This window comes from Rana temporaria, chromosome 2 (assembly GCF_905171775.1).
Source record: "Rana temporaria chromosome 2, aRanTem1.1, whole genome shotgun sequence".
Taxonomy (NCBI): Eukaryota; Metazoa; Chordata; class Amphibia; order Anura; family Ranidae; genus Rana; species Rana temporaria.
Genome location: NC_053490.1, coordinates 462,481,706 through 462,506,451, shown reverse-complemented (window position 1 = coordinate 462,506,451; position 24,746 = coordinate 462,481,706). Strand labels below are relative to the sequence as shown.

At 43.8% G+C, this 24,746-nt stretch overlaps 1 protein-coding gene across 1 annotated transcript; it reads left to right on the top strand.

The window, feature by feature from the left end:
- Positions 1 to 9,913: 9,913 nt before the first annotated feature.
- On the top strand, positions 9,914 to 17,222 carry EMC6 (ER membrane protein complex subunit 6). Its single transcript, XM_040338633.1, has 2 exons — positions 9,914 to 10,067; positions 16,548 to 17,222. The coding sequence occupies exon 2, from the start codon at positions 16,577 to 16,579 to the stop codon at positions 16,907 to 16,909; it is 333 nt and encodes a 110-aa protein (XP_040194567.1). The 5' UTR covers positions 9,914 to 10,067; positions 16,548 to 16,576; the 3' UTR covers positions 16,910 to 17,222.
- Positions 17,223 to 24,746: the final 7,524 nt, after the last annotated feature.

Below are 24,746 nucleotides of genomic sequence, written 5' to 3'. Positions count from 1 at the left end.
ACCCAACGCTCCCGTTAGGCACAGAAGCCACGCCCCTACAAAGCAGCGCCTGCAGACGTGCTCATAAATTATTCAGGATTGTGTCCGCCCCTTACAGAGACTTCACCTGTACAGGACCCCGCCCACTGAACTTTAAATAATGGGGCACCGTGTCTTTCCTAAACCGTCTCCGCCCCTTCCTGAGCAGATGGTGTCTAGAGAAGTATGTACAGATCTGTATGGGAAGTCAACTTTCAGTACATTTACAAAAAGTTTGTCATTTTTGCATCTGCCCATTACGGCCAAAAATTGTAAAATGTACAGAAAGTTGGCAACTTGATGCTGTGCAAATCACTAAACAGACCTGAGAAGTGCTCACTAGATGTGATTGGATGATACAAGCCAATACTGACTTTTTTTTTTAACAATTGTTAAAGCGGAGGTTCATCTTAAAACAATTATATACTATTCCATCCAGCATACTGCCGACATGTACAGTATGCTGTTTTTTTTTTTGCGCTGTACATACCGTTTAATCGTTCTTTATCTTTTCAGACTCCCGCGGGGAATAGGCGTTCCTATGAAGAGGCGTAGATGATTGACGTGCGGCTAAGGCGCGTCACGCGTTCCGAAAATAGCCGAACTGGGACTCGGCTATATACGGCGCCTGCGCAGTCAGCTCCTAGTCTGTGCGCAGGCGCCGTATAGTGCCGAGTCCCAGTCAGGCTATTTTCGGAACGCGTGACGCGCCTTAGCCGCACGTCAATCATCTACGCCTCTTCATAGGAACACCTATTCCCCGCGGGAGTCTGAAAAGAATGATTAAACGGTATGTACAGCGCAAAAAAAAAACCCAGCATACTGTACATGTCGGAAGTATGCTGGATGGGATGGTATATAATTGTTCTAGGGTGAACCTCCGCTTTAGATTGGTAGATTTAAGTTGCTTTATATGATGTTTTTTGTTAAATGGAATTGTTGAAAAATATATAAATATTATAGTCTATAAGAAAAAGCCAACACTGATTTAACCATTTGACCTCCAGAAGATTTACCCCCTTCATGATCAAGGCATTTTTTGCGATACAGCACTGCATTACTTTAACCACTTGGCGCCCACGCTATAGCCAAATTACGGCTACAGCACGGACCCCAAATGCTGGGAGGACATCAATAGACGTCCTCCCCTTCGCGCGCTGTGATCACCCGAGTCACTGAGACTCGGGTGATCACAGATCTGAGTAAGGGGCTGGTCCTGGTCCCTTACCACGTGATCATCTGTCAGCCAATTACAGATGGTCACGTGATGTAAACAAAAGCTGACAGCGTGAGGAGAACAAAAAGCCAATCCCCGGCTTATGTATAAGGGACATCGGTCCCAAGGAGGAAGGAGGCAATTCTGCCGCCTCTAACTAACAGTACCCCCTGCCATTGCCACCTGCAAGTGCCCACCAGTGCCACCTATCAATGCCCACCAGTGATGCCAATCAGTGCCACCTAGCAGTGCTGCCTATCAGTGCCCATTACTGCCACCCATCAGTGTCCATCACTGCCATCTATCAAGTATTTCTGCGCTACTATGGACAGATAGTAAAATTGCTAAAGGGTGCCGCAAACACTGTGAGGGTCAAACACTACCCACAAAAGAATCCCAAAAAAATTAAACAGTGGTGTTGCGCTCCCACACAAAATAACATATATACCTAGGTACATAAATGATAATATGCAGAGAGGATACAAATATATATATATATATATATATATATATATATATATAAAGTGCTGATGTGCTGTAATCAAGTGACTTTAAGTGAAACAATGATGATAAAACACTAAGTGTTCAAAATATATATGAAAAAATATTGAGTGTGAAATTTATAAAATAAATGGAAATGTAGCGCCTGCGTACTTTCGTAACAGGTGCTATATTCAAATTTAGTGGGAGAATGAGAGAGTTATGTTACACTCATTCTTTGATTTGACAAATTTGGCTGTCGCCAAATCTGGATCTGTCCTGCGGGTCAGTCTGTGCCCCAGAGATGCAGTCTCAACTCTGGGCGGCAGGTGGCATCAGAGGGGTCCAGGCAGAGCCGCTTCTTCCCAGCAGCCAATTGGAGGAGTTTTCCCTCACGGGGAATGCTGTGGAGGAGTATTTCTGTGGTGGAGGCCGTTGTTCGGGGTTCTTCGTGGGTTCCTGGTTCCAGGTGCGGCACCCACCTTTAGGGTGTGCGCACGTCACGTGCCCCACCACTATGGCCTACCTGGCCGGGGCCGCGTACTACGCGGAATTTCTGACTCTGGGCTCTCATAGCCCGGAACAACGTATGCTGCAAAGGGGCCCCAGTGATTTACTGGGTCTTCACTTCTATTGAGAAGATCCCAAGCTGGGTGCTGTTCTGGGGGGGGGGAATCGGTCTGAGGAGAACCCTGGAGGCAGGTGATCCAACAGGGCTTGAACGAACCATCGGGGATCTGGGCACCGGACACTGACAGGTTGCATTCAGGCTGTCAGTCGGTGACCCCAAAGACATACTGGGAGGATTTGCTCTACCGTCCTAACTTCCAAGCACTAGGCTTGTGGCAGAGGTCTCATCTGGACATCCAGATCTAATTTAGAGCCAAGTCTGTGGCAGAGACTTGTTTCCTTTCCCAGAAGCTTTAAGTGGCTCTCTGGCTGCCAGGCCTGTGAGAAAGGTCTGTCCAGGGGCACTTCACCCACTCCGGCTGGAGTGGCGACGTATATAAATACCATTGCTAAAGGGCAGGACTGCCTTTACTATCCATAGCCTGATACTGTGAAGTTGCTTTTCCTTCACCAACCTATCCTGTCTACCTCAAGTTACATGTTCGTCGTGTTTGACCAGGAAAATAAAGCATTGAAAACGCAATCAACGGTCCTGGACATTCTATCATTCTCAACACCACCTTCACCCCTAGACATAGTAAAGAGGTAACTTAAATACGCCAATCCCAAATCTAATCAGCGGCTCCTCCGGGGGTAGCGCTACAGAGATAAAGTCCATTGTGAGTGTAGCAAAAGGTGCTGTGAGTGCTGGCGAATCTCAGAAGGAGAGAGCAAATTCCTCTGGATCCAGAGTGCAGAGTGCAGTATACAGGTGCTCTGTAACAGTAACAGGTGGCACTGTGACTTCCGTGATACCCGTAGGTGTACTACATTCTTACCTTACTGCAGTGAAGTAAGCAGCATTAAAAGATATGGTGGAATGCTAGGTCATTCAAGATGGGGGAGGGGGTTCCTTCCTTCTCATGCATTCCCAATATTGTGTGGATGATAGATGGGGGGGGCGCTCGGGGAGCCGAGTATGGATGGAGAGATAAGAGAATACAGAGCCTCTTGGTGCAGTACGTTTGGTATTTAAAATTTTCACAATTTATTTGGTAAAAGGTACTCACATTAAAGATGAAATAAAGTGCAATGCGTAAAATGAGCAGCGAGCTCGGGACCTTGTCGTGTCACTTCCGGTGTCCGTATGCCTGTGTCCTACGCGTTACGTCCTACGTGTAGGACACAGGCATACAGCACTTTATATATTTATTTATATATATATATTTTTTTATCCTCTCTGCATATTATCATGTATGTACCTAGGTATATATGTTATTTAGTGTGGGAGCGCAACACCACTGTTTGATTTTCTTGCGATAAAATAACACTTGGGATTATTTACACATGGATATACATGGAGTCTAACCACAAATTGGGATATACAGTACATAAATGTAAGTTACAAAAGGGAAATGTAATAAGAAGAAAGGTAACGGAGTGGAGGAAATGGGTCCTCTCTAGGTTAAGGTGACCAGATTTTTAAAATGAAATCCGGGGACATGTTTTTTTTTTTTACTAGTAATGGCCACAATCAGCGACTCTCTGCCCGTCGCTGGCCGCCTCACAGCCTGTCATGTCTTACTCTTACTCTTCGGGCCCCGGCTACTACTGGATGGGGAGCGGAGGAAGATCACTCCACCAGGGAAGGCAAGGAGATAAGCAGGTGGCTGGCCAGGATTTGAGCCAAGGCAGAAGAACACGCGAGCGGAGCTGAATGGGCATGCGCCCGAAACTGAAGAAATATTCCCTCCGCTCTGACCAGCACATGATCATCAGAAAGGGGCACAGATAATGGGAAAACTACAACCCCCCTAAGCTAGTAGGCACGGCGGAGCGGGGGTGTTTCATTCAAATTTTAATTCTGCACTGACTGTCTTTGAAATTGCCCCTGCCCCCTATTAAATCCAATCTGGCTACAAAACCAGGGACAGACTTGGTCCGGGAACAGTGTCCTCAATCAGGGGACTGTCCCCTGAAACTGGGGATGTCTGGTCACCCTACTCTAGGTTAACACGTCCTTCCACTCTTTCACACAAGGATTTCTTTTCCAATTTTGGACCCATCCCTTCAGGTAGTTCCCAGGAAATTGCACCTTTGATCCATCAAGAAGTCATAAAAATGAATTCCTGTTCCAAGATGAGAGTTTAGTATTTTAACAATCACATGATCACACAGGATGACCGTAACAATACTTCCACCAGCAAGCATGTGACAAGTGTGGATAGTTAATACCAATGGAGGGAGACATACTGTCCCCTGTGCTAACAACCCTCAAACATTCATCCATTGATCATTTTTACTGCTCATCGAACCCTTTGTTGACAGTTGATTTTGCAATCTTCATCTACCGTAATAAAAATCTACTTGCAATTTGCTTCCCCGGGAGACATATTTTAGTTCCTATCAAGGCTGCATGGAAATGAATTGTTATCAATACCCTGTTTCCCCAAAAATAAGACCTACCCTGAAAATAAGACCTAGCGTTGTTTTCCCAGGAGGGTTGCAATATAAGCCCTACCCCGAAAATAAGCCCTAGTTAAAAATGCTTGTAAAATCCTCTAATCCACTATATTACAGTAGTATATAATGTACAATGTGTGTGTTTCTGTAATATAATTGCAGGGAAAAGAGCTCCGGCGGGTAACAGAAGTGCAGAGCGACGCTATAACAAATGTATTTGGCACAATTATATTACAGAAACGCACACATTGTATATTATATAATACTGTAATAGAGTGGATTATAGGATTGTACAAGCATTTTAACTCGGTTCACACTTGGGATTCCTGACAGGCAGGGAGGGAGAGGGGGAGAGAAGACAGCACATTACATGGTAAGACCTACCCCGAAAATAAGCCCTACTGTGTCTTTTGTTGGCATAATTAATATAAGACCCGGGCTTATTTTCGGGGAAACACAGTAGTAACAGAAATAGTAGCCCATGGCTGATGTCAGCAAGATGAATGCCTCAACACTACGATTGATGTCAATCGGTTTTTACAATGTGAATGATGTCAGTGTCAGTGTCAGTGGAATGGATAGAGACCTATCGTTGGTGTCAGTGGCATAGTGTCCTATCATTTCTATCAGTGGAATAGTGTTCTATCATTTCTATCAGTGGAATAGTGTCCTATCATTTTCTATGAGTGGAATAGTGTCCTATCATTTCTATCAGTGGAATAGTGTCCTATCATTTCTATCAGTGGAATAATGTCCTATCATTTCTATCAGTGGAATAGTGTCCTATCATTTCTATCAGTGGAATAGTGTCCTATCATTTTCTATCCGTGGAATAATGTTCTATCAGTGGAATAGTGTCCTATCATTTTCTATCAGTGGAATAGTGTCCTATCATTTTCTATCAGTGGAATTGTGTCCTACCATTTCTATCAGTGGAATAGTGTCCTATCATTTCTATCAGTGGAATAGTGTCCTATCATTTCTATCAGTGGAATAGTGTCCTATCATTGGTGTCATTGGGAGAAATAATGCCCATCATTGGTGTCAGTATGAGGATTAATGCCCCATCCTCGGTGTCAATGGAAAGCATAGTGCCCTTTATTGATGTAATTTGAAAAAATAGAGCTCCATAGTTAATATCAGTGAGAGAAGTAGTGTCCATCATTGGTGTCAGTGGAAGAAATAGTGACCCATTGTTGTTGGTGTCATTGGAATGAATAGTGCCTTTTTATTAATGTCATTTGAAGGAATAGTGCCCCATCATTGATGTTCATGAGATGAATAGTGCCCCATAGGTATCAATGGAAGATGCTCCTTCATTGTGCTTCATTGTTGGTGTCAGTGCTTTGAATAGTGCCTCATTGCTGGTGTTGGTGGGACAAATAATGCTCCATAAGATAAGGTGACCAGATTTTTTAAATGAAATCCAGGGACATATTTTTTTTTTTACTAGTAATGGCGGCAATCGGCAACTCTCTGCCCGTCGCTGCTGCCGCCCGCCTCTCAGGCTGTCAAGTCTCACTCTCCGGGCCCCGGCTACTCCTGGGTGGGAAGTGGAGGAAGATCACTCCGCCGGGGAAGTCAAGGAGATAATCAGGCAGGTGGCTGGCCGGGACTTGAGCCAAGGCAGAAGAACATGCGAGCGGAGCTGGGTGGGCATGCACCCGAAACTGAAGAAATATTCCCTCCGCTCCGACCAGCACATGATCATCAGAAAGGGGCACAGATAATGGAAAACTACCATACTACCATAAGAGGAATAGTGCTTCAAAGGCTGGTTAAAGAGGAACTACTGTCTGCTCACATAAAAGCTTTCCTTCAACCACTTTCCATATTATTTTATATATACTGTGATTCTGTACTTGCCAAATATGCTGCAGAAATTTCCCTCCACTAAGTCTGGCTGCAACCATTTTAACTGTGGGCAGCTGAAGCTGCTGCCTGTTCACTTCCTGGATTTACACAGACACACCTCCAGCTCTGCAGCTCTCATTGGCCCTCTTATGACTCACCCCCTCCCTTTTTGGCAAACTCTCACGTGAGTGAGAGAGAGAGAGCTGTGCATGATGTCATAAGCCTAGGCTTTTTACCAGACAAGAAACAGGAAGTGGGCTGTATAAGGTATTTACTGGCAGAAAAAAATGTTTTTACTATCCAAAGTCAAAACAACAAGGGCAGAAGATTTAATAGATGGAAAGATGAAAACATGACCAAAGGTCTGCTTTAAAGGCAAGCAAAGAGCTGATTCCCTGTCCACTAGACTCGGTTTGTAGACCAATTTTTACCCTCTACTGAGTTATCTTAGGCTGTCCATACAACTGCATGGAATTGTATAGAGCGAATGTGCGCACAATAATATTCTAGATTGTCATCACAGCAATAAGTGAAGTAAAATTCTTAATTTTTTTAAAGTAGGGAAGGGTTAAGTTCTGTCATGGAGATTTCCCTTCACTGCACTTCCTGTCTGGCAGACACAAAAAGGAAGTGAGAGGGGAAGTTCCATCTTCGGAAAGTGATTTGGATGGCTGCAAAGCTGCTGGATCTCTTTCTCAAGCACCAGAACGTATTGTCCCCTCACCATGTATCCTCGGCTTTGCTGTCCCACCTGAAGGCCTAGGAAGGGCAGGACGAGTGTCACTTGGTGGAGCTACTTCTATTATTATATAAATATTATGTAGCGCCTGTGTACTTTCGTACAGGTGCTATATTTAAATTTAGTGGGGGAATGAGAGAGTTATGTTGCTCTCTTTCCTTAATTTGTTCAATTTGGCTGCCGCCAAATCTGGATTGTTATGTGGGTCAGTCTGTGCCCCAGAGATGCAGTCTCATCTCTGGGCGGCAGGTGGTGCCAGAGGGGGTCCAGGCAGAACCGCTTGTTCCCAGCAGCCAATTAGGGGAGTTTTCCCTTGCGGGGCATGCTGGGGAGGGGTATTTCTGTGGTGGAGGCCGTTGTTCGGGGTTCTTTGCGGGTTCCTGGTTTCAGGTGCAGCACCCACCTTTAGGGTGTGCGCACATCACGGGCCCCACCACTATGGCCTACCAGGCCGGGGTCGCGTGCTACGCGGAGTTCCTGACTCTGGGCTCTCATAGCCCGGAGCAACTGATGCTGCCCAGTGACTTACTGGGTTCCCATACCTATTGAGGAGATCCCAGGCTGGGTGCTGTTCGGTGGGGGATCGGTCTGAGGAGAACCCGGAGGCAGGTGATCCAACAGGGCTTGAACGAACCACTGGGGATCTGGGTAACCGGACATTGACAGGTCACATTCAAACTGTCAGTCAGTGACCCCAAAGACAAGCTGGGAGGATTTTCTCTATCGTTCAAACTTTCAAGCGCTAGGCCTGTGGCAGAGGTCTCACCTTAACATCCCAATTTAATTAGAGCCAAGTCGGTGGCAGAGACTTGTTCCTCCCAGAAGCTTTAAGTGGCACTCTGGCTGCCAGGCCTGTGAGAGAGGTCTGTCCAGGGGGCACTTTACCCACTCCGGCTGGAGTAGCGACGAGACGAATACAATTGCTAAAGGGCAGGACTGCCTTTACTATCCATAGCCTGATTCTGTGAAGTTGCTCTTCCTTCACCAACCTATCCTGTCTACCTCAAGTTGACATGTTGGTCGTGTTTGACCGGGAAAATAAAGCATTGAAAACGTCAACCAACGGTTCTGGACATTCTGTTACTGCTCTCAACACTACCATCACCCCTAGACACAGTATAGAGGTAACTTCAATACGCCGATCCCAAATCTAACCAGCGGCTCCTCCGGGGGTAGCGCTACAATTATATCACTTCTGGGTTCAAAGCTGCTATTCCCCGACAGTACTGGCTAGGGGTGGCGCTGATCAAGCATGATCTGTGCTTGCTCAGTCTTTTTGGAGTCCCTAGGTGACATTAAAGTGTTACTAAACCCAGAACCTGCATTCACTATATCTGCTCTCCCACAGAACATGGAAATGCATTTATTTTAGTAAATATAAACTGCTAAATACCTTTTCTCATCAGCGGTATATAGTAGTCTTGTGACTGCTATCAGTGTCCAGATGAACACTAATTAAAACTTGTAGGAGGAGATTTTATTCTCCCCTGAGAACCCTGACCCTCTGTCTGGACTCTGGACAGTGCTGATTGGCCCTGTGCTGATCACATGCACTCTCCCAAGAAAAAAACAAAACACACCAAACTGAGCATGTGCAGAGTGTCTCCAAAGGCTCTGTTCTATCAGGAGATGGATTGGGGACTGTGGAAGAAGGAGAGGATCAGAGAAGACAGGATCAAACAGCCTTTTTACCTCTAAATTTACAGCAGCGCCTGTTCAACAGGTGCAGGGCGCTACAATAAAAAAAAACAGCAGTGATTAAAACGGAGGTCTGCCAATTTTTTTTTTTTTTAAAGTCAGTTTTGTTTAAAATAAGTACACTTATATGTCCAGCGCGCCCGTAATGTTGGCACCAGGGGCCGACCCATCCCTTGGTCCTTGGATGCTGCCGCTGCCATCTTCGGTAAGGGAATCATGAAATGAAGTGTTGCGGCTTCACTTCCTGGCTCCATACTGAGCATGCTTGACTCGCGCTGCGTGATCCCACTGGTCCCTGCTGTTTTCTGGGACCCGTGTGTTTCCCAGAAGACAGCGAGGGGGGACATGGCGTAGACTTGCTGGGGTCTATGCCCGGAAGTGGGTGCAAATACCTGTATTACACAGGTATCTGCTACCCCCTCCTCCCTGAAAGGTGCCAAATGGACATTGGAGGGGGGGGGGGGGAATCCGGACAGCAGAGGTCCCATTTTTTTCTAGACTTCCACTTTAAATACCACCAAAAAAATACTTTATTTGTGTGGGAAAAAAAGATAAAAACATCATTTGGGTACAGTGTAGCATGACCGCGCAATTGTCATTCAAAGTGCAACAGCGCAGAAAGCTGAAAATTGGCCTGGGCAGGAAGAAAGTGAAAGTTTACAATTTAGGAAGTGGAAGTTCCAAACAGAATAATTATAATGGCGAAGAGTCTGATCCCTGTACTGTTCACACTGGTATACCCAGGCTCCTCCCCCGGCACGCCCACATGTTATGTGACGTAGAAGACGCTGCCCCAACTAAGATGGCCGCCGCCTCCTCCCGCACAGCATGGAATAGGGTTCTCTTCCGCCATACTAATAGAGGTGAAAGGTTACTTCCTGTCTGTAGTCAAGATGGCAGCGGTCTCCCTGTAGGATCCGGCCGGTGGTCTCGGATAAGAAGAAGGATTGGGGCTGCCGGGTTGTCAGCGGGAAAGAGTCCTTCATAGAGGTGAGCGGGACGTGAGAGTGTTATTGGAGGTGACCTGTCAGAGTATAGTACGGGGGAGGGGGAGTTCAATGCCGGTGACCGGCTCAGGGACTGAACACCGGATCCTGCCATTGTCAGCGCTGAATGATTACCCTCCCCCACATCTCTCTGTACATTGCGCTGTCATATGGGGGGAATACACTGGGCCTGATCTATAATGTCTCTACATGTATGATCACATCCAATACAATCCATGTACATGACACACGGGGGGGGGTCATCAGTAATGGCAGCCAGTCATGTGACACCCCATACTCCGCCGTGATCGGCCCTGATGTTGTACAGGGCTGTCATTGGAGGAGACGAGGAAAGTTGAGAGATGCAGGCAGCCAATTACTGAATTGCACAAATAATCCATAGACTGTGAGAGCGATCACCAGAAACATTGCAGTTCATTGATGGTACTTGTAGTTCATTCATTCACCAAACTTTTTGAATAAGACAGCTGTTTGGGGGGAGCCCTGGATAGCTGTGCAGGGAGAAGATCGGTATTAGACCCCTTTCACACTGGGGTGCTTTTCAGGCGTTTTTAGCGCTAAGAATAGCGCCTGGAAAGTGCGCACACTCCGTGTGCAGAGCCCGCCAGGAAGTCGGCACTGCGCTAATCACAGGCAGTGAGAAATTTCCTGATCTCTGTCCCGACGCGCGGCTGCAATGTCTCCCTGCCTGTGATTAGCGCAGTGCTGACTTCCTGGCGGGCTCTGCACATGTCGTGTGCGAACACGCCGGAGCTCATCCCTAGGAAGCAGCATCTTTGGGGCGGTGGAAGAACGGTGTATACACTGCTCCTCCACCACCCCTGAAATGAATGGGCAGCGCTGCCAAAGCACCGCTAACCATTTCTTTGCCTGCTAGCGGGGGTAAAAGCACCCTGCTAGCGGGCGAAAAGTGCCGCTAGAATGAGCATCGCTTTGCCACTGATGCCCGCACCGCCCCAGTGTGAAAGTACCCTTATGTGTGAATGTCACCCAGGGTGGTCTGCATGTAATTACTATCTGCCTAGGAACTCCCACAGACTGACATTCACCTATCGAGGCATTTTAATATTTGCACAACTCTTCCCAAGAGCCAGCCCACTGCTTGTCAAAGGTGAAAGCTCTTGGGGTGAGTACTGAGGCTGGCGCTGTCATGTTTTCAGGAAGCTATGTACAGGCCCCTCCCAGCCACCAGGATCTGCCTGAATGAATAGAGAAGTGCAGAGATCAAATGATGTCAGTGGACAGCAATGCAATTAAAATAAATCTATGTATTGTAAATAGGTTTTATTTAACCACTTCAATACTGGGCACTTTTACCCCCTTTTCTGCCAGGCCAATGTTCAGCGCTGTCGCACTTTGAATGACAATTACACGTTCATTCGTTACTGTACCCAAATTACTTTTCGTCATATGTATTCACCACCGGTTTTAAATTTTTTTTGCTAAAAAAAAATAAAAAATAAAAGTCTGAAAAATTTGAAGGGGGGAAAAAGTCTATTTGTCAGAAAACTTTGTAAATAAGTAATTTGTCTCCTTCACTGGGCTGCACTGATGAAAAGGCACTGATGGGCATTGTTGGGGCAGCACTGATGATCAGTGCCCTGATTATTTGTACAGGTCTCTCCTGTGAGGAAATGCCGCTGATCGGCTCTGTCCGTGTGAGGCAAGGAGAGCCGATAAATGGCACTTCTATGTTTACATGTGATTGGACACAGCCGATCACATGGGTAAAGAGCCATGTTATCGTCTCTTTACTGAAATCGGGGTCGCTGCCGAGATCTTGGCACAGCACACGAGATGTTGTCGTATGACGTCGTCCCAGAATGAGAGGGGATCCTGCCTGCCGTCATTTGTCTATATATTTTTTTTATCTTAATGCATTCTCTACATTAAGATAAAAACCTTCTGTGGGTAGCAGCCTCCCTATTACCTGAGTGCCATCTCAATCCAGTGATGTTGCACGAGAGTCTTGGCTGTCCAGGACTCTCCCTCCTCATTGGCCGAGACAGCAGCGGACTCGCATTGGCTTTTGCTGCTGTCAAAGTCAGTGAGCCAATGAGAGTGGGGGTGGTGCCAACTGAATGGACACACAGAGCAGCAGTTCGGCTTGGGTACCCCCAGAGCAAGCTGCTTGCTCTGGGGGCACTCGGCAAAGGGGAGGGGCCAGGAGTGCTGGCAGGGGACCCAAGAAGGGGATTCGGGCTGCTCTGTGCAAAACCATTACACAGAGCAGGTAAGTATAGCATGTTGGTTATTTTTAAACAAAAAACAAGACTTTTTAAAATCGCTTTCAAAATGGCATTAGGTTTATGAGGAATAAAAGGAGGAACCAGGGAAGGTAAAATAGAAGCAGATAAAACTTTAAAAAAAAGGGGTGACAATTATTTTTAAAATAAAGTACTGTGACAAACGATTTACTAATCAATGAAATGCAGCACACCAGAGCAGCCTATGGATGATTCCGTTTTTTCATCTTGTTCAACCAGTGGGTTGAATGAAAAAAATGACCCAATTTCCCCCCATGCATACATTTTGAGGTGAATGTGAGAATCCCCCTTCTGTACTATTGTATTCTGACAGCGGGGAGAGCTCTAGAAATTGGGCTAAACTGGGTGAATATTGTTCCAAGGCCAGCTTAAAGAGGAAGTAAACCCTAAAAAAAAACCTGCAAGACAATTGGCATACTAGCTCATTATTACTTACCTGAGATCGAAGCCCTCACAGTGGTCCTTGTCTCCCCCTCCAGCTGCCGACATTTCTCCCGACGCTTACTTCCGGGTATCGCGGCTCCAGCGCTGTGATTGGCTGGAGCTGCCGATAACGCAACACGGACTGAAGCAACGGCACATAGGTGCCATTGCTTCAGTTTTCCCCAGTGTGCATGTGCCGAGTACATCAGCACATGCAGACACAGGGGGATATCGCCTAAACCGTGCAGGTTTAGGAGATATCTTGTGTAGCTACAGGTAAGCCGTAATATAGGCTTACCTGTAGCATAAAGTGGTTGTAAAGGGTTTACAACCACTTTAAGTGGCATGCCGAAAAAAACTTGTACACTAATACTGTCATGGGAAGGAGATGCGATGTATGTAGGAATATGTAACACTGTGATATCTTTTCAGTGTGCTCACATATAAAAGCCGACCCCCCTGAGCAGGGCTGTGGAGTCGGAGTCGGGGGAAATTTTGGGTACCTGGAGTCGGCAAACAATGCACCGACTCCGACTCCTACTAAATTTAGATTGGAATAAAAAAAAAAAAAGCAAGTTTAAATGTCCCAATTCACAAAAAGTTATAATTAATGACTTCTCTACTGTAAGAATAAAGACCAATGCATGCAGTGCCTCACGTAACCGCAAAACGAACACGTTAAGTGTCCATGAAGAAGCATGCTTTTCATGTGCTTCACTATATGGCACGCAACGCACAATTAGGAGCGGCAATACTTATACTTTCCATAGTGTTGTGTTCTGCTTTTACAGGGAACGCAGCGTCCATGTGTAACCTAGCCTCTCACTGATAAGGGATTAAATAAATATGTTTTTTGCAGGACTAGAGTGAGACACTTGTATAAGTGAAGGGAATGGAGGGCCAATAGTTCAAGACTGAAGCTGTAAACCATTGGAAAAACTGCTGTCATTTAGCTAAGGCTATAAAAACGTGTAAACTCCGATTGTTAGCTTAAACTTTAAACATGACTATGGGGGAAAAAAAATTAATAAAACTTTGTTTTCATTGTGTTTGTCTTTTGCTTAAACTGTGCAATACAGTAGACTGTTGGCTTCCCAGCCAGTAGTCCTGTGGTAGGTTGCGTTTCTTTCCCTCAAGGAATGTATAAAATACATTTGCATATTAATACAGAGGAGTCGGAGTCGGGGAGTCGGAAGTACATAAAACTGAGGAGTCGGAACATTTATCTACCGACTCCACAGCCCTGCCCCTTAGTGGTATTCCCGAGTCTGGCTCGGGGTGGAATTTCAGAAACAAAAGCGGTAACCCTGAGCCAGACTCAGGGATCACCTCGCAGAGTCCACTGACACAAGTTACTTACCTTGTCCCTGCGATGCCTCTCCGCTGTGTGATCGAGCGGCGTCCTCGCTCGATTCACAGTGGCGCGGAGCTCCGTTCCCTGCGATGTTACGACGCACGGGGGCGGAGATCGGCGCCAAATTAAAAAAAGTAAATGAACACAATATGTACTGTATGAAAAAAAAATACACACCCCCTTTGTCCCTAGTGGTCTGCCCAGTGCCCTACATGTACTTTTATATAATAAAAACTGTTCTTTCTGCCTGGAAACTGTAGATTGTCCATAGCAACCAAAAAGTGTCCCTTTAGGTCAAAAATGGTTTTAGAGCAGCTAGAAAACAGCGATAATAAATTATAATCACTTGCAGAATTGAGCGATAGCGATTTGTGGGAAAATTCATCAAACACAAAGTAATAATTTTTAATATATTATTTGTTATAATTATTTATTTATTATATTATAATTTATGATTTTGTGTTTCAAATTTTATTATACCTGGGATGTCTACTAGACTCTTGTTTGGACAGATTTGATTGAGTTATTCCTAAGAATTGCAGGCCTACAATATAAAATGCCAAATTTCCATGCAAAATAATGGTAGAGCTTTCAGCGCCTAAAATCTGAAAGAATCATACCGCCAGGGAGGTTAAAGGGTTTGTTCATCTTTCAAAGAAAAAGGTGAACTAACACCCTACACCTTCCCTAGTACTCGTTGCACTTACCTGTGTGGGTGATGGTTTTACAGTCCATGCAGCCCAGTGCCACAGATATGTTCCTTTTTTTTTTTTCTATAATAGGGGTGCTGTGATGGACCAGCACGCTTCTGATTGGTCAGTGCTGGTAAGTGGCCACACTGACCAATCAGAACCTTTTTGATCTCCTAAGCAAAGAAGAGTAAGAATAGCGCAGTTTTGAAACCCAAGACTGCTGCACCAGGCTGAGTAGATGGAGAAACTGAATTGCCCACAGCAGGGACTGCGTGGGGGGACTGTGTGTAGGTTTTTAATTCACCTTTTCATTTTTTACTGAAAAGGTGAGCTTACACTTTAAACCTCTGTGCATACGTACAAACAAAGACACCCCTTTGTAAATATTTTATTATATCTTTTTATGTGACAACACTAAACAAATTACACTTTTCTACAATGTAAAGTCATGAGTGTATAGCTTGTATAACATTACACTCGCTACTTTACATTGTAGCAAAATGTAATTTATTCCGTTTTGTCACATGAAAAGATATAATAAAATATTTACAAAAATGTGAGGGATGTACTCACTTTTGTGAGATACTGTGTGACACAGACAGACTTTTATAACCTGTACTTAGGATTTAAAGTGGTTGTAAACTCTGTTACACCACTTATACCTACAGGTAAGCCTATAATAAGGCTTACCTGTAGGTACTAAAAATATCTCCTAAACCTGCACAGTTTAGGAGATATTTACGATTGCACCGACATTATCAGCACATGCGCTGTGAAAAAACGTCTCTCCGTGCCGTTTCTTCACTAGCAAGTGCCATGACTCACTGCTTCAGTGCACATGTGTGGAAGTGATGTCGCGCAACTCCGGCCAGTCCCGGCCCGAAGGAAGAGGGGTGAAGATACATGCAGACAATGTGGGTTTCGTTTGCAGGTAAGTGCCACTTAATGAGTTAGTATGCGATGTACTAGCCCATTATGATTTTGCTTTGCAGGGGGGGGAAAAAACGAGGAAGTAAACCCTGATGGGTCCAAGCAGGGATTTCTGTGGGGATTAGGCGTTCCTAAGCCAAGCGGATTTGATTGACGGGCTGCTAAATCGCGTCACGCCTTCCGAAAAGACCCTTAGTGACACTCGGGTGTTTACGGCGCTATACGGCGCCTGCCGTGTAGAGCTGACTGCGCAGGCGCTGTAAACACCCGAGTGCCACTTTGGGTATTTTCGGAAGGCGTGACGCGCTTTAGCAGCCCGTCAATCAACTCCGCTTGGCTTAGGAACGCCTATACCCGGAAGGAATCCCCGCTCGGAGCCGGATAACAACGGGTGATAAAACGATAAGTACAAAAAAAAAAACCCAGCATACTGCAGATGTCAGCAGTATGCTGGATCTAATGGCAGAAAGTTGATTTTTGAGTGAACCCCCGCTTTAAGGAACTGTCCACAATGAGTGTCAGGAATGAGAGGAGAGCACCAAAGCCTACTGAAGTGAGAAAAAAGTAAAACAACCTTTTCTTCTTCCCATGGAGCTAATGAGCATTTAACCCTTGCGGTGTGGAAGAGCCCCACTTTAGGGTGTTTGTTTGCTTGTTTCCATGTGGAATTGAGGGTTAAAAGCAAAACATTTTTTAAAAGATGAATTCTGATAGTTCCTGCATATCAGAATGCTTTGCTCAGTTATTCTCAGAGTGGTTATATAACCTTTACCTGATTATTCTTTTCTGTCCTATAGCTGTACCAGGAATCCATATACTTGCAGCAATGGCCGCCATAGTAATGAAGAGAGAAGGACCACAGTTCATCAGTGAATCTGCAGTTCGAGGGAACGCCGCTGTCCTAGATTACTGCAGGACATCCGTCTCGGCCCTGTCTGGGGCCACAGCTGGGATCCTTGGATTGACGGCCTTGTACGGTTTCGTTTTTTATTTCCTTGCCTCGTTCCTTCTCTCCCTGCTCCTGGTATTAAAGTCCGGACGACGATGGAATAAATATTTCAAATCACGGAGGCCGCTGCTCACTGGCGGGCTTGTTGGCGGCTTGTTTACCTACGTCCTGTTCTGGACCTTCCTGTATGGCATGGTGCATGTATACTGAGATACCGCCTTCCACAAACACTCTTTTTTTAATGGAAATCGTGGACTCCCGCCCAATGATTCATCAACTAGTCAGGTTTAGTTTTTAAATTAATAAAGTTATTGCTTGGCTCATAGTAACTTAAAAATAATGTTTTCCTTAATTAAACCCTTCCATATCCCTTGTATTTTGTTAAAGTGTAAATGATTCACAAGAATACTATAAATGAAAGTCTATGAAACATGCAGTAGTTTGTTTATCAGAACACAGACTTTTATTCTTACTTCATTGCCATTCTCCTCATTGCTGAGTAAAAGAAATATGCTGCTATTTATTTGAGTTGTCTTGCATTCTTTGTATCTCTTTTTATTCTATTTATATGGCAAAAACATCCTTCTGAGAAATTATAAGGATGAAACGGCTGCTGAAAATTTCCGTGACCTACAAAAACGCTGACCCTGAGGTGTCCTATTGTCCCTTCTATACAGGAGATGGTTACATAATTGTTGCTATACTACGCCATTAAGTGCTATCGTACCATCCTATCGTGCCATGCTAGTATTATGATACAATTAGGGCTGCAACTAAGCTTAGTTGGCCGATTATTGTTTAGATTAATTGGATAATAGCCTTAAAAAATAGCATTTTACATTTTTTTTTTGGGCAGATTACAAAACACAAATTGCCGCAAAAACACATTGCATGCTTTTCCATTGAAGTATATTGAACCAAAAAAAAACAAAATGGCACCGTTTTGCATTAAAAAGTTCTTGCCCTTTCCAAATACAAGAAAAGAAAAGTCGCGACTTTTCTTTTATATGTATTTTGATGTTGTATAACATCTTTTAAGTCGCAGCTTTTCATATTTTTTATTTTTCACGTTTGGCATGCGCAATTTTCTCCATTTTATAACCCTTTCCAAATACGCAGCAGCTGAAAAAAATCATGGATGTAAACGTGTCCCATAGGAAAACATGTGAACTGTAGTGTGTTTCTGCAAAAAGCACCAAAAAACCGAGGTGTGACCCCAGCCTGAGATGTTTAGTAACATAATGGGGTTAAAAAAACAAAAAAGTACAAAAAGAGCAAATAATCGTTACTGTAAGGGGTTCATTTTTTTTACTGTGGGACAGTGAAAGTTATAATTACTATAGCGATTTGCTTTTTTGTACTACAAAGGCTAATTTTAGTTTTTTTAACCCCATTATGTTACTGATCGATTATGAAAATTGTAATAGATTCATTTCATAATCGATTAGTTGTCGATTAGTTGTTTCGGCCCTAGATACAATTAATAGCACTATAATATGCCAGTACACATTGGGAAAATATACTTCAAGGTCATTCTAGGAATCGGTACATATATCATAAGCAGATCCAACTTTTTCAACAAGTCACTGCTTAACCCAGAGGGGTGCCCAACCAGTGGCCTGCAATCTCCTGCTCTGGGATGGACTATAATACTGTTAATAAAGGTAAGTTTATTACTAACATCACAATGTATATATGGGCATATCTGTTCTGGAATGGTTACTGGGCTGCTTTCAAACTGATCTGCATGTGCAGAGCAGTTTACCTGTGGGTTACCTGCACTGAGCCATAGACTTCTGTTATTACTGCGAGTTTGGTGAGCTTTCTGAAAGTGCACCAAACCTGCAGAATATAATAGAAGTATATTACAAAGTGCAGGAAAGCCAAAGGCACACTGTGTTGCACCCGTGGTGTAGGTAAAATGCAATTCATGAGAGTGAAAGCAGCCTTGGGCCCCTTTCACACGGTCAGTCCGACCAATTGGACCCTCCATAGCAGTGGTCATCAACCCTGTCCTGCAGGGCCCACTAACAGGCCAGGTTTGCAAGATAACTGAAATACATCACAGGTGATATCATTTGCTCCTCAGTAATTGCAGTATTCTAGTCTGCATCTCCCCAAGGTAATACATAAAACCTGGCCTGTTAGTGGGCCCTGCAGGACAGGGTTGATGACCACTGCTCCATAGGATGGGCCAGGGACAGTGAGGTTAGGGAGGAAAAGGAGCTAGATCGGGGTCTCAAACCCTCCAGCTGTGGCAAAACTACAAGTCCCTTCATGCTTGGAACTGTCAGCCTTGCAATGCCTCATGGGACTTGTAGTTTCGCAACAGCTAGAGGGCCGCCGGTTTGAGACCCCTGCGCTAGATGATGCTGGAGGTCCTCCAGCCAGGATATGAGGTGGGCTCTATCTGACCTGCTGCAGCCTATACTGCACACTGTGAGAATCTAATAGTGTCCAGCGAATCAGAGTAAGCAATATCGGTAAAGAAGTGGAGCCTGTACAGCTAAACTGAAGGTAAGGCTGGAGTTTGGTGCCAAGCTCGCCCCCTGCACCCCACAGTGCACCATTAACTTCTCTCTGGAAATGGCTGAGAAAGGAATGTACTGGCTGCTATTGGGTCCATAGTAATTGGGTTAAAAGAAAACTATCTGCAGCTGTTTCCATTTTCCCACAAGTGCATCTATTTTTATTTAGTCCTTGGGATTAAAAAATCAGCTGATCTTTATTCTGTCCTTTTGGGAGTTCTGAATTTTCAATATATCCAATCTACATATTTATTCCTGGTCAGTGTCTAAGAAAAATACAGAAGACTTTAGGTCAGGCAATTGGCATTTTCTGAACAATGTAATGATGAGTATGATTATTTTCTCAGCCCCCCGTTACCTGTGATGTTTTGGAATCCTTTGATTTTATGTATACGAGAATATTTTGTTTTGTAGTGGTACAGAGTGTGTTCTGCTGCTGTTTCTCTCAATGCAAATCAAGGAGTTGGCTGCCCCATTGAGAATCATTTATTAATCTTTGACTCCCTGTATTTAATAACCTACAAATAAACATTAATGATCCAGCTTATTCCACTATGAATGTTATTTTAGTTACCAATACACCATGAAGCATTTTCAGTGTTTGGATGAGAAGGTGACGATCCTAAGAGCCAACCTTAACCACTTGCTTACTGGGCACATATACCCCTTCCTGACCAGGTGAAATTTCAGCTTGTGGCACTGCGTCACTTTAACTGACAATTGCGCGGTCGTGCGACGTGACTCCCAAACAAAATTGACGTCCTTTTTTTCCCCACAAATAGAGCTTTCTTTTGGTGGTATTTGATCGCCTCTGCGGTTTTTATTTTTTGCGCTATAAACAAAAATAGAGCGACAATTTTGAAGAAAAAAAAACAATATTTTTTACTTTGTTGCTATAATAAATAGCCCAATTTTTAAAAAAAAAACATTTTTTTTCTCAGTCTAGGCGATACGTATTCTTCTACATATTTTTGGGGAAAAAAAAAAAAATCGCAAGAAGCGTCTGGTTTGCGCAAAAGTTATTGCGCTTACAAAATAGGGGACAGAATTATTATTATTTTTTTACTACTAATGGCGGCGATCAGCATTTTTTTGCCTTTGACACATTTTTGGCACCATTCACATTTATACAGCGATCAGTGCTATAAATATGCACTAATTACTGTATAAATGTGACTGGCATTGAAGGGGTTAACACTAGGGGGTGAGGAAGGGGTTAAATGTGTACCCTAAATTGTGTTCTAGGTGGAGGGGGGTGACTGGGGGAGGTGACCGATCTATGTCCCTATGTACAAGGGACATAGATCGGTCTCCTCTCTCCCCTGACAGGACGTGGAGCTCTGTGTTTACACACAGAGCTCCACGTCTTGTCCCTGTAGCCGCCGATCCCGAGTCCCTGACGGACATCACGGCCGCCAGGCACTCGCATCGGCATTTCAGTGATGTGGCGAGCACGCGCGTGCCACCGTCGGACGCCCGCGCCGCTGGATGCGCGTGCAGGCCGTGTTTTTACAGCCTGTTAGAGATTGAGAACCACCCCGCAGCCGTATAAAGTCGTACGGCCGTCGGGTAGTGGTTAAAGGGGTTGTAAAGGTACAATTTTTTTTTTGCCTAAATATCTTCCTTTACCTTAGTGCAGTCCTCCTTCACTTACCTCATCCTTCCATTTTGCTTTTAAATGTCCTTATTTCTTCTGAGAAATTCTCACTTCCTGTTCTTCTGTCTGTAACTCCACACAGTAATGCGAGGCTTTCTTCCTGGTGTGCAGTGTCGTGCTCGCCCCCTCCCTTGGACTACAGGAGAGTCAGGACGCCCACTAACACACAGCTCCTTTCTCTATCTGCAACATAGTGGGTGTCCTGACTCTCCTGTAGTCCAAGGGAGGGGGCGAGCACGACACTCTACACCAGGGAGAAAGACTTGCATTACTGTGTGGAGTTACAGACAGAAGAACAGGAAGTGAGAATTTCTCAGAAGAAATAAGGACATTTAAAAGCAAAATGGAAGGATGAGGTAAGTGAAGGAGGACTGCACTAAGGTAAAGGAAGCTCTAACTTTTTATTTATGGGTAACAGCTGCATATAGGAACATGGGCCTTTGGAGACTTCTGACAAAGTGAGGGTGTATTTCTCTTATACTCATTGATGAACACGGCTCTTCCAGTATCTTCATTGTAGGGTTTATAGCGCCACCTTCAGGAGTAGAACCTAGGTAGAAAAAAAAAAACATGGCACTGCCTATGGGCAGTATTGGCTGCTAGTAAACCCCCCTCCCTACTCTGCTATAGGCAACTCGGTTCTTTCTGCCTGGTATCAGGAGTCCCTTTTGGGACTTCTGGTTTCATAGTTGTTGATTGAAGATCTCTGCAGGACAAAAAAACAACAGCTAGATGAGCTTATGCAAGCTTAGCATACAGCCATTCATTACTATGGCAGGTGTATGTTGCAGTCGTCTCTCCCGGGTGTTGAAATATGCCTGCAATTTACATCATAAGCCTCAAACAGGCTGTGTCCATGAGGCCATAGAAGTGGTGAAAGTATAAGTTTACCTATTCAGAAGAAATTAAAAAGGTGATCGAACACACCTTACACCCAACTTAACCACTTAAGACCCGGACCATTATGCAGGTTTAGGACCTTGCCCCTTTTTGCGATTCGGCACTGCGTCGCTTTAAAGCGGGGGTTCTGTGGGATTTTTTTTTTTTTAATATGTGCATCTACTGCTTTTCAGTTTGGTAAGCTTGTATTCACTTGTCTGTAGTCTGTCATTTTGCCGTAAATGTTTTATAAAATTTCCTCCAGGAATGTGCCATCTTGCTTGTGGGCATTGCGAAGCCCACAAGCAAATTCTTCCGGGATTCGGTGAATGCTGATATCCCAGCATTCACCGCTCTATCCCGCGCATGAGCAGTGTTCACGGTTGCCATCACAACTTACGTTTTGCTGAAATATATGTAAAATATAAGGAGCTAGTTATCTTGTCCCGTGCAAGCAATGGTTTCCTTCTCCGCATTCTTTACCTTTTTGCCATTAATTAAAATGGCGGAATTAGATCCGCCCTCCTCACGTGACCTGCTTCTTGAGTCACGTGACGAGTAAAATACCGCAAGATTTCGTCTTTGGGTGTTCTTACTAGCATGACGCTGTGCTCCCAGGAGACACTCGGGCACTGAGAAAGAGAAGAGACACGCCCACTCCCGCGGGAGACAGACCAGGAAGTGTCTGCATAGAACAACAGATTACAGGTATTTGAATGATTTAAAAAATTTTAAATAGCGAAATGTTGATGTGTATAATAAGCTCTTCTAGATAACCTCTACTGTATATTTAGGGTGAACCTCCGCTTTAACTGACAATTGCACAGTTGTGCGACGTGGCTCCCAACAATTTTGAAAAAAAAATGCAATATTTTTTACTTTTTGCTATAATAAATATCCCCTAAAAAGATATAAAAAAACATATTTTTTTCCTCAGTTTAGGCCGATACGTATTCTTCTACCTATTTTTGGTAATAAAAATCGCAATACGCGTTTATCGATTGGTTTCCGCAAAATTTATAGCATTTACAAAATAGGGAATAGTTTTATTGCATTTTTATTAATAATTTTATTTTATTTTTTACAACTAATGGTGGCGATCAGCTATTTTTTTTCGTGACTGCGACATTATGGCGGACACATTGGACAATTTTGACACATTTTTGGGACCATTGTCATTTTCACAGCAAAAAGTGCTATAAAAATGTGCTGTTTACTGTGAAAATGACAATTGCAGCTTAGGAGTTAACCACTAGTGGATTCATTTCAGCTGTACATTGGGCAGACCACATGTGTATGTAGAATACAGCATCAGCATTCACTTTATTTGATCTCTCTGGTTCACTTCTATGTCAAAAAGAGCTGTACAACTTTTGATTTCAATACAAGTTGCTGACATTTTTAGGTATAGAATAGATCAACTTATTTTTACGTAAACTGTCGACTTTATTCTGCAGCAGTCAACATTTGTTATCCTTAAACCACTTCAATACCGGGCACTTTTACCCTCTTCCTGCCCAGGCCAATTTTCTGCTTTCACCGCTTTTGCACTTTGAAAGACAATTGCACGGTCATGCAACACTGTACCCATATGACTTTTTTTTTTAACTTTTTTTTTTTCATAAATATAGCTTTCTTTTAGTGGTATTTAATCACCACCGTTTATATATATATATATATATATATATATATTTTCTAAATAAAAAAATACCAAAATTGGAAAAATAAAATTCATTTTCTATGTTTCTGTTATAAAATTTAGCAGATTAATAATCATTATTCATAAATTTAGGCCAATTGTATTATACTACATGTCTCTGGTGAAAAACCCCAATTAGTGTTTATTATTTAGTCTGTAGGGATGTTATAGTCCACAAATTATGGTGTGTGTGTGTGTGTGTGTATGTATATATATATATATATATATATATATATATATATACATATACACATACAGTGCCTTGAAAAAGTTTTCCTACCCTTTAAAATTTTATTGGGATTTTATGTGATAGACCAACACAAAGTGTCACATAATTCTGAAGTGGAAGGAAAATGATAAATGGTTTTCCAATAATTTTTTTTACGAATAAACATCTGAAAAGTGTGGTGTGCGTTTGTATTCAGCCCCACTGACTCAATACTTTGTAGAACCTCCTTCTGCAATTACAGCTGCAAGTTTTTTTGGGGATGTCTCTACCAGCTTTGCACATCTAGAGAGTGAACGTTTTGCCCATTCTTTGCAAAATAGCTCAAGCTCTGTCAGATTAGATGGAGAGCTTCTGTGAACAGCAATTTTCAAGTCTTGCCACAGGTTCTCAATTGGATTTAGGTCTGGACTTTCTAACACATGACTATGCTTTGATCTAAACCATTCCATTGTAGCTCTGGCTGTATGTTTAGGGTTGTTGTCCTACTGGAAGGTGAACCTCCACCCCAGTCTAAAGTCTTTTGCACACTCTAACAGGTTTTCTTCTAAGATTGCCCTGTATTTGGCTCCATCCATTTTCCCATCAACTCTGACCAGCTTCCCTGTCCCTTCTGAAAAAAAAGCATCCCCACAACATGATGCTGCCACCACCATGTTTCACGGTGGGGATGGTGTGTTCAGGGTGATGTACAGTGTTAGCTTTTCTGCTACACATAGCATTTTGCTTTTAGGCCAAAAAGTTCAATTTTGGTCTCATCTGACCAGAGCACCTTCCTCCGCATGTTTGTTGTGTCCCCCACATGGCTTCTCGGAAACTGCAAACGGGACCTTTTATGGCTTTCTTTCAACAATGGCTTTCTTCTTGCTACTCTTCCATAAAAGACAAATTTGTGGAGTGCACGACTAATGCCGCGTACAGACGGTCGTTTTTTGTGATGAAAAAAACGACGTTTTAAAAAACGTCATTTAAAATGATCGTGTGTGGGCAAAACGTCGTTTTATGTCTTAAAAAAAACGACCAAAAAAAATTCGAACATGCTCGAATTTTTTGTGTCG

Excerpts from the sequence above, each read along its gene's own strand:
- EMC6 (XM_040338633.1), top strand. The coding sequence starts at position 16,577 with ATGGCCGCCATAGTAATGAAGAGAGAAGGACCACAGTTCATCAGTGAA.